Source organism: Bos grunniens, chromosome 5, assembly GCF_055505025.1.
Source record: "Bos grunniens cultivar Pamir isolate PY7600 chromosome 5, Bosgru_T2T1.0, whole genome shotgun sequence".
Taxonomy (NCBI): domain Eukaryota; kingdom Metazoa; phylum Chordata; class Mammalia; order Artiodactyla; family Bovidae; genus Bos; species Bos grunniens.
This window is the reverse complement of record NC_141169.1, coordinates 117,737,803-117,748,002: the sequence shown is the minus strand read 5'-3', so window position 1 is coordinate 117,748,002 and position 10,200 is coordinate 117,737,803. Positions and strand designations below refer to the sequence as shown.

The window sequence follows — 10,200 nt, the reverse complement described above, 5'->3', positions numbered from 1 at the left end:
TGCCAACGCAGAAGACACAGGAGACGTGGGTTCGATCCCTGGGTCAGGAAGATCCCCTGGAGAAGGAAATGGCAACCCACTGCAGTATTCATGCCTGGGAAATCCCATGGACAGAGGAGCCTGGCAGGCTACAGTCCATGGGATCACAAACAGTCGGACACAACTGAGTGACTGAGCCCATAAGGAGTTTCATCAATAGAATATTAAACGGTCATTAAAAATCAACTTGCAGAAAAGTATCTTCTGACTTGGGGAACGAGTTGTGATAAAATATTTAGTGAAACAAGCAGAAGACAAAATGATACATATAATCAGATGCTAAGATGCTCATTCTGCTTAAAATTACGTTTCATAGAAGCTAGATGAAGTGCTCCCACTGGCTATTTCTGAGGGTGGTTTCACAGGTGATTGAAGACTTCTTTTCTTCTTTTATGAGGATTCAAAATGTTCTAAAATTAGCATGTAACATCAGTGATGGAAAAAAAAATCATTGCAGGAGAAGAGTCATGCTCCTTCAACAGAGCTGCCGGCAGGCCCTCCCCGGCCCTCCGCACGCGGCAGGAACACGTGCAGGGAGCCGGGCCAGCTTGGGGCGGGGGGAGGGCGGTCTGTGGCCTCTGCCACACAGGGCCCCGCACTCAGCAAGGCCCTGCATTCCGAAGGTCTCGTACTTGCTTTAATGCTCTGCTGTCACCATCCTGAAATCCTTAACACTTTTAAATTTTAATTTTGCACTGGGTTCTGCACTGATATCAGGAAGTAAAGAATCTGCCTGCAGTCAAGAGCCCAGGTTCAATGCCAGGGTCGGGAAGGTCCCCTGGAGAAGACAATGACAACCCACTCCAGTGTTCTTGCCTGGAGAATCCCGCAGACAGAGGAGCCTGGCGGGCTGCAGTCCACAGGGTGGCAAAGAGCCGGACACGACCGAGCGACTAACACTTTCACTTTCACCGCACCGATGTAGCCAGCCCCAGCGAGGAGCCCGGGGCCTCCAGAACCTGGCGCTTGCTTTCCAGTTTCCTGCTCGCAGGCAGCGGCCAGCTTTCTGTCCTCGGTTTGTCTTACTCCCCACTCTGTGACCCCTTCTCTCCTGCTTCTCCTTGCTGCACACACTATTGGCAAAAAAGGGAAACAGGGCTCTGTTTTGCAAAAACATGCATTGATCGTGTGCAGTGCTTTCCCTGGAGACTGAAAATCAGCATCTCGCCAAGTTTTTAGGACCTTCTTTCCAGGTGTGTGTTTTCCCCAGGAAAACCAAATGCCTCAGACCCAGAACCACTGCTGCAGTCCTGTCTCCCTCTGGTCCTACCAGTGAAGGCTCCTAAGAGCTTTCTAGGAGGCTTCCTCTGACAGCTTCTACAGAAACACTGCTAAAGAGGTAGTGAGCTGCTCACCCCTGGGGGCATTCAACAGAGACTGCACAGCCAGCAACAGGAGCATTGAAGGAAACAACCTTCTCTGGACAGCAAGTTAGCTGAGAGAGACTCATCCTGGTGTTACCATTGCACAGGGCACCCTGCAGCTTCTCAAGGCAGGGCCCATATCAGACTCATCGCTCGACCCCCTGTATTCAGCACAGGGCTATAAACACAAAGAAGTGGCTCGGTAATGGTTTCTTTAGGGGTGAGAAAAGAAACACAAAAAGTGGGGAGAGGCAAGCATTTGAGAGTTGATACGAGATTTGAGAGGCTGCCCCAGAAGTAGGTGCAGTCTTAGAGAAGCAGGAAGCCACAGTCCACCTCAAATAAGAGCAGCTAGATTTACCGGGTGCCTCCGCATGCTCGAGCCACGCTGAGTAGTCACACGGCTGTCACAACTCTCCCCCAGGACGCCACTGAATCAGAACTGCTATTTAGCCCAATTTATGAGTGAGGAAGTTGAGGCTCAGAGAGGTGAGATTACTGGCCCAGGGTCATCCAGCCATCACAAGACAAGGGTCTGAGTGCAGGCCTGCCTCACAAAAGAGCTGACCCTTCGTTGCAACAATAAACCCAGGCTATCTTAACCAGCAGCAGCAGCGGCTTAATTGCCCGGGATGTAAGAAAGTTCAAGTTCAGGTTCACTTTCTGCATCCTGCCTCTCCTTCCTCACTTGCAGGGCCCAGCTCGAGTGGACAGGCAGGTTGTCCAGGGGATCTGGGGCCAGGGTAAATTGGGTACTTCGGTTTAGAAAGATTTTAACCTCACAACAGCTCAATTAAGCATTTCGGGTCTTAAAGAGACAAACCAGCTTCAGCCAACTGAATGACTCAGTATATGGAAGTGACTCCTTCGAGATGAGAAATAAATGAGGCACAAACTCCCCCATCCCTGCACCCCAGATCTACAGGGCTTCCTTGTCATAGCTTGGGGCTGGGGCTGGGTTCTCTAAGAAACCTGCCCCCCCCCCAAACACTAAACAGCTCACGGGGGCACAGGAGCTGCAACCCAGAAGGCCACAGGCTGGCTGCACCCCAGGGATGCGTTTCCTCTGTCCTGCATTTGGGGTTTTCAGATGCAGGGCATCCTGTGCACAAATCTAGATTTCCTTCCCCCAAAGAGCCAGAAGCTCTGGAACCATAGGCTTTTACCCACTGGGCAGAGTTGACGCAAGGCCTCCTCTTAGGGCAGGTCTGGGCTCTTTGTTCCCACCGTCCCCCGAACTCTGCACTGCACCCCACCTGATCTCTGTAGACTGTCCACTCGAGGTCCCTGCTGGAATGTCCAGGGTGCCGAGGGCGGTGACCGGTCCAGCCCCCGGCGGGCCCAGGCCTTTTCCATTCATGGCCTTCTGTGAAGGGGACACTGGGGTCCAGGTGTCCTGGGGATGGAGGTGACCTCAGCTATGGCCTCTGGAAGGTTGGGAACTGGCCCAGGGCAAGAGCAGGCCCAGTCAGGCCTTCCCTGCTGGGGTTTGGAGGATCTGGCCTGGGACAGGGGGAAACGGGGGTAGTCAACCTCAGAGCCTCAGAGGCCGGGCACTGCTCTGGGGGTCTAGGACGCTCTGCCACCACCCACAGCCTAGGTGTCCCCCAGGGATCAGGCCACTCACAGGAGGCCTTGTCTCAGGCAAACGGAGGAGGAAGGTGCAGAGAAATTGGCCCGAGGGGGCCTAGGCCTGTGGGCAGAAGCCAGTGGGGGCACAGTGTCCCCAGCCCTGCTTCCCGGGGACAAGGCCCCACAGGGCCAGGCCGACCCCTCCCCTCAGGCCCTGACCACGCTGTGAGGTTGTGTCCCCCAAACCTACCACCACACATGGCACTGAAAAGCTGCCTCGGCACAGCAGCCTCCCGGCAGAGAACGGTGTGGGGGGCCGCTGGTGGCGGCTGGGGGTCCACTCCGGAGGGTCACCCTGGAGGGCCACAGGGAGGCAGCTCAGCAGAAGGGGAGGATCAGAAGCCCCCCAGGACCCCCTGGCATGGCAGTGGCCGGGGTCAACAGGGCAGGGGTCCAGGGCTATGTCCCCCTGGCTACGGGGGTCTCTTATCCCACAGGCCCTGATCCGCTTGCAGCCTCAGGCTGGCCCGGACCTGGGGGGTGGGGGGTGGGGGTGCTTAACACCTGAAAGCTGGAGCGGCAAGGTGCCCCCTCTTTCTACTTCAGCAACGCGGGTGGGGGTCGAGCAAGACCGGAGGGCAGAGAAAACCATAGCGAGCTTCTGTCCCCTTTAAGAGCCCTGATGGCCGCCGCCCAGACTCAGCGGCCGAGGGGGTGGAGGGGGGGACGAAAATGTCGGGAAAGATTCCCTTCCGAACTTCCCGAGTCTTTGTTCGCAAGGCCAGGGCGGGCGGCTTCGCTGGGCGGAGGGCCGCGGGCTCGGCCGTGCGCTCCATGGCGGCCACGGTCACGGCGGCGCCCCCGCGCCCGCGCCCGCCCCCCGGGCGCCCCCTCCCGGCCCGATCCCCGGCCCCAACCCCGGCCCAGCCCCGGACCCCGGCGGCCGCGGGGGGCGCCGAGGGCGAGGGCGGCAGAGCCGGGCGCCGCTTACCAGGTCATCCCCCGGTGCCCCGCGGTCCCGCCGGAGTCAAGTTCACGTCCGGCCTGCGCACGGTCCGAGGTCCAGGCGCGGCCGGGCCGAGCGAGGCCGCGAGAGGCCGCCGGCCCCGGGGCACGCCGCACCCGGCCCCGCGGCGCCGCTGTCACCCCGGTTCCGCGACCCCAACTTTGCGCACAGTCGCGGAGCTGGAAGTTTCCGGGCTTCGCGGGGCTCTGGGCTGGGTTTCAGCAGCGTCGTCTGAGCTTGGCAACAAAGAGGGAGCGCAGGCCTGGAGAGGGGAGGAAAGAAAGAAATACGATGGGGAGACGCCTGGCTACTCAGAAATCTCCAGGACCTGAAATTCCACCCAGAAGCTGTTTTGGGATGTTTTTTTCCCAAGTGGTAAACAACCACCCCCAGCTCAGGGCGGGGCTGTTTCCAGGGCCCCTGGTGCCAGGGCTGAGGCGCCTTCCTCGGGCACCTGCCTATTTTATAACCCATGCCAGTGCATCCTGGGCAAATTTTTGGCGGGGGGTGGGGGGTGGGGAGTGAGGTGGCCCCAGATTTTCCCGGAAGGTGGTGGACCCCAGCGCAGCAGCAGCAGGCCTGGGCTCTGAGGAGCTCCCTCCTGTCTGTCCCCCCAGCACGCTGGCTAGGTCAGCTGCTGCAAGCAGCTCCCTGTGCTTCTGTCTGAGAGCAGGGGGACAGCTGGGATGCAGGTGCCCAGAAGAGGACCTGGGCTCCACACAGGGTTCAGGGTCCGGCCCACCTGCTCCGGGCCGCGTGTGCGGTGAATGTAGGACCGTCTTTGCTCTCTGGGCAGCTGTCCTGGGCAAGGCAGGAGGGTTCACAGGCTTGCCCTCACCTGGAAGCTCCGGCCTCCTCTTCTCGGAAGCTCCCTGGCTGCTGGCACCATTCTCTGCCCTTTGGGCTCTGCTTGGCAGGGTCCTGGGGACGTGTCTGGGGCTAGAAGAGGCAGCCGATGTCCCCATGCCTGGGAACCTTCTGAGTGGCCAAGCCCAGTCCCGTTAAGGGCCATGTGAGCCCTGAAACAGGAGCAGAGGGACATGGAGCTTCCGTTGTCACTCGGCCTTGGGATATTCGAGCCCTGTTTGTCCGTTTGTCTGTCTTTCCCAGGAAGACGTGTTCGTAGAGAAAACAGTCCCTGGCCCACTATTCCAGAGCTCTGTGAGAGGCTGCGAGAATGGGGCGGGTTGTTCTTTTAAAGAAAAATAGGCAAGGGGACTGTGGAGACAGGTTGGGGTTGGGGGGGTATGTTGTCTCTTGTGCCAGGAAAGTGGGTATTCCCTCCAAGCGTCAGAGAACTTCTCCCCGCAGTGGATATTTGCCCCCAGTGCCCCTCCTCCACCAGTGACTTCTCAAATGCGACCCTTTGCGGAGTCAGTCCTGGATGTCCACAAGCTGGTCACGGAAGAGGCTGCTCATGGGGCCACCTGGTGGGTGCCGCCCATTCATCTGGAAACTTCAGAGCTTGACGTGGACGCAGTGGTGGCGGAGGCGGGCAGGTCAGCCTGGGGCTGCCCAGGGCGGCGTGTGGAGCGGGTGTTTAGAGCCTCGGGCATTTGTCAGCTTACGGCCCTAGGCGGCCGGTTCACCCCCGGCAGTACCTGCAGTTTGCCTCATCTGGAAAAGAACCCACCTACCAATGAAGCCCAGGAACCTTCCCCAGAAGCGGTGTTTTCACAGGACCAAGCATTTCTCCCCAAGACTTAGTTGGTCAGCCCCACACTCCAGCAATGCGCTGAAGTTCCACCCGGCTCGGTATTGAGGTGCATCCTGCAGTAGGTATTTCTCATTGACACGAAAGCCCCTTGCTCAGAGGCCAGGTCCTTTCTAGGGGTGGGGACAAGCTGCCTGTTCTTTCCCCAGCATCCTCACTGGGGGCTCCACTCCTGAGCTGCAATCACTTTGCGTTTCCAAGACTAAAAAATGCACCCGTAACTGCATGGCTTCCTGAAGCTTGAGCCCACCCATTTGCTTTCAAATATGTGGTCGCTGGTGGTCAGCTTGTTCCCCAAGGGGGCATCACCTTAGCTTGGCCAAAAACTGCCAAGATCTTGTTTATGGGTATGTAGCCTGCACAGTTATGCTCAATGCTCTGCTGTCCCTGTCTTACATTTATTTGTTAATCAAATTTTAAAAATTTAAGTATAGTTGATTTACAATGCTGTGTCAATTTCTGCTACACAGCAAAGTGACTGAGTTATACATATGTTTATGTATATATACACACGGATATATATATGCTCTTTTTTTTACATTGTTTTCCATCATGATTTATCAGGACCTTGTTGTTTTTAAAATTCTTAATCCTTTTTGAACAAGGAGCCTCGCATTTTCATTTTGCCCTGGCTCCTGGGCTGTTGCCTACTTTGCCTGTTGGCTAACAGGGTCATAAAGTTAAGGGTGAAAAAAAGAGATGATTTTTATATTTGTTTTATTAAATTTTGTATATAGAAATAATTTCAGATTCTATCTAAACAAGATAAAATATTTGAATGAAAGATCATTGTAGGAAAAATGTCCACCTTGAAGAGCCAGAACATTGTTTCGGAAAACACTGCAGTTCTGAGAGTTGGAACCATCCGCGTTCAGCCCCTAGCTCTGCCACGTGGGTGCATGTAGGACTCAGGGCCTCGGCTGGCGTGTGCCGGGGGTGACAGCTCCTGCCTGTGGAGCGTCTGAGGAGCCAGGATGGTGGGAGAATTTGGCAGAATATCTGGCACATATCAGATACTCAATAAAAATACCCTGGATCGTCTGTCGTGTTATGTCATTTGACATGAAAGCTCAGGTGAAATTTGACTAGTTTTAATAAGAGTATATTTTGTCCCTTCTTGTTATAAAATTAATACAGATGACACTGTGCACACACACACACAGAAAGTACGCATGTCCCTCTTAATCCTTTTAATTGAAAGCCACCTTTGGCCACTCACACTACGGTTTATTTCTTTATATAAATTGACACACAAACACACTTCGCGTTTTAAAACTTAGCTTCGATTGGAGAATAGTCTCTTTACAATGTTGTGCTAGTTTCTGCTGTACAGCAAAACGAATCAGCTCTGTGTACACCTGTACCCCCCTTTTTTGGACTTCCTTCCCATCTAGGTCCCCACAGAGCGCTGAGTTCCCTGTGCCATACAGTCAGCTCTCGTTAGTTGCCTATTTTATACATATAGTATCAGTCATGTATAGTCCTATAGTGTAATAGTCAATGCTGATTTCCCGATTCATCCTATCCCCCTGCACTTCATTTAGAAATTGTTTTCTTTGACTCCATCGACTTGTTTTTAAATGGGAACCATGAGGCCCTGCAGAAGAATCCAAGCACAACGAACGGCCCCCGCACTGTGAACTGAAGCCAGGCTGAGCCTGGTTCAGCGCAGCTTCACACACGGGTGCGAACCCCTAGTTTCTACTGCCCCCTGCTCCCAAGGACCATAAATTGTGACATTTACAGTCACCAAAGTGCCGGGTGATACAAATTCAACATCACAAAATGTCCTTAACCTGCTGCTGCCTCATCTTTCCCATTTGTGACTTGGTTTTAAAAAAAAAAAAAACACAATTTTTTTTTTTTTTTTTACAGTTTCAGGCTCTTATTTTTAATTTCTGCAGTCTGTTGTCGAATCTGCTCAGTCGAGGAGGGCAAAGAAACCCATTCAGTCAGGTCTCCTCCTCGGCACCTTTGTGAGGCCAGCTGGTTGGAGGGGAGAGGCCTGACAGGGGAGGGGATCCCAGCAGCTCTAAACTCAGGCAGAGCCTTGAGCTCAGAGGAACGCATGTTCACCTGCTCAGCCCAGGTGACCGGTCCACCCACACTGCAGTAGATAGTAAATTGCACGATACCAAGAGCAGACAACAGGCACAAGAAAAACACAGCCCATGACCCCCAAACCCACGCTGCATTCATGAGCTGTTTGGGTTCCAGAAGCTCCTGGGAGCTGAAACTTAAAGGCAGTAGGAACCCAGGCGATGGGTCAAATCTGAGCTGCCGGGGGCTACCAACGGGGTGACTCTGGGCAAGTCACTTCTCCATTCAGTGTCCCCAGCTTGGAGGGAGTGGGAGTGATAAACAATAGCCCCAGCCTCCTGGGGCCTCAGGGGCAGGGCACTGCTGTTCACTCGCTGGTACCGGGTCTGCCACCCCTCGGCCCCTCTGCAGACCTCCCCAAGGAGGACCTCTGGTAGCAGGGACAGTGGCACCGGGGCAGAGACCAGACCCCCCACCTGCCCTTGCCCACGGCAGCAGGGAAGACTGGCAGACTTGCAGTGGGGAGGGCTTGGAGTCACAGGTTCCTGTCACTCCAGACAGTAAGGTCTGGCTTCCCGCTCACCCAGGCTGGCCCAGGGAGCCTGCGTCTCCCTGCATGCATAGTGCCCAGTGGGCATGGCAGCCCTCAAGAATAACCCAGCACAGAGCCTGGGCCAAAGGGGTGGGGCAGAGAGCCCCACCCTCACACTCCCATCGCCACTACTGCCTTCCAGGCAGTTCCCTTTCGCTGGACCCGGGCATAGTCACTGTTCTGTCCCAGAGCACAGCCTGGTGTCCCTGGGCCACTACAGCTGGAAGAAGGCACAGGAGATGTATTTGTTTTTTATTTGATCTGTTTATAAAAAGGAAAGTGTTTGTTGTAGAAAATTTGGAAATATAGAAAAGCACAAAAAAGAAAACAAAAATTACCCATGAGATAATTACCAGGTACATTTTGTTGAAAGTCCTTCTGATGTATTTCCAAACCACATATGTGTATGTACTCCGTGAGTGTGTGTGTGATCACAGTATGGGTTATCTCAGAATCTTTTGGTTTAATATGCTTTGAGTGTTTATGTCATTAAATTTTATTCTTTCCAGAATTTTAAAAATGAAACTTAAATACCGTTGATTTTTTAAAAATCAGCTTTACTGAGGTTTAATTTCTATGCAATGAGACCCTTTTCACTTCGCTGTTCAATGAGTTTTTACAAACGTTTTCATCCCTCTAAGCACCATTACAATCAAGAAAGAAAATACCATCACCACAGAATATCCCCTGGCAGGCAATCTTTGCCTCCTTGGGCCCAGGCAACCACCGATCTGAATTCTACCACTACAGATGTTTTACCTTTATTTACTATAAGTGGGATCACAGAGTGTGGACTCACACAGCCTAGTTGACATTCGTCTGTCAGTATGTCCGTCAGCAGCTCACTCTGTTGACTGTTTTATTTTAACCCATTATATGCCCATCACAGCTTGTTTACCTGTTCTGCTGTTGCAGACAACCGAGCTGTTTCTGATATTCTGGCTGTTGGGAATAGAATTATTATGAATGCTTTTTTAACAATGTCACTGGCACAGGTTAAGGACCGACGTCACATGGGCACAGCCTGTGTACTGCCTGCCTGGAGTAATCCCAAGAGCCGTGTAGTCATCCATCTTATACTGCTGGACACGTGAAGTACAAGTGAAAGTTGCTCAGTAGTGTCCAGCTCTTTTGTGATCCCACGGACTACACAGTCCATGGAATTCTCCAGACCAGAATACTGGAGTGGGTAGCCTTTCCCTTTTCCAGGGGATCTTCCCAACCCAGGGATCCAATCCAGGTCTTCCACATAGCAGGCGGATTCTTTACTGGCCGAGCCACAAGGGAAGCCCTGTTGGACGTGAAGTTTTCCTTAAAGTTTTTGCGGGACTTCCCTAGTAGTTAATGATCCATCTTCCAAAGCAGGGAATAGGCTTTGATCCCTGGTTGGGAACTAAGATCCCACATGCTAGCAGGGAAACGAAGCCTGCAAGCTGCAACTACTGAGCCCCTGGGCTCTAGAGCCCGTTCTCTGCAACAAGAGAAGGCCACGCGCTGCAACGAAAACCCAGCGCAGCCAAAATAAAAAAATGAAAATAAACTTTTTGCTACTGTAAATAATGCTGCTGGGGGGCTCCCCTCGTGGGAACTAGTGGTTAGGACGCCACACTTCCACTGCAGATGGCACGGGTTTAACCTCTGATCAGGGAACTAAGATTCAAAAGCAGCAAGGTGTGTCTGACCCCACCCCCGCAAAATGCTACTGGAACATCTTTGTACTGACAATGTCACATGTGGCTATGTTTCTTTCCTGAAGATAAATTCCCAGAAGCAGGCATGTTAGGTCAAGTAGTGTCCATGTTTTTAAGGCCCTCACTGCATGAGGTTAGGACTTTTAGACACGTTTTTATCCATCCCTCCAGCTCCCAATTTA

General features: G+C 53.3%; 1 protein-coding gene across 1 annotated transcript; it reads left to right on the top strand.

The window, feature by feature from the left end:
- Positions 1–3,600: 3,600 nt before the first annotated feature.
- LOC147373258 (uncharacterized) lies at positions 3,601–6,737 on the top strand. The gene has a single exon (XM_086403291.1). The coding sequence runs from the start codon at positions 3,708–3,710 to the stop codon at positions 4,311–4,313; it is 606 nt and encodes a 201-aa protein (XP_086259417.1). The 5' UTR covers positions 3,601–3,707; the 3' UTR covers positions 4,314–6,737.
- Positions 6,738–10,200: the final 3,463 nt, after the last annotated feature.

Bases quoted from the DNA above. Each gene is read 5' to 3' on its own strand.
- LOC147373258 (XM_086403291.1), top strand. From the start codon at position 3,708: ATGTCGGGAAAGATTCCCTTCCGAACTTCCCGAGTCTTTGTTCGCAAG.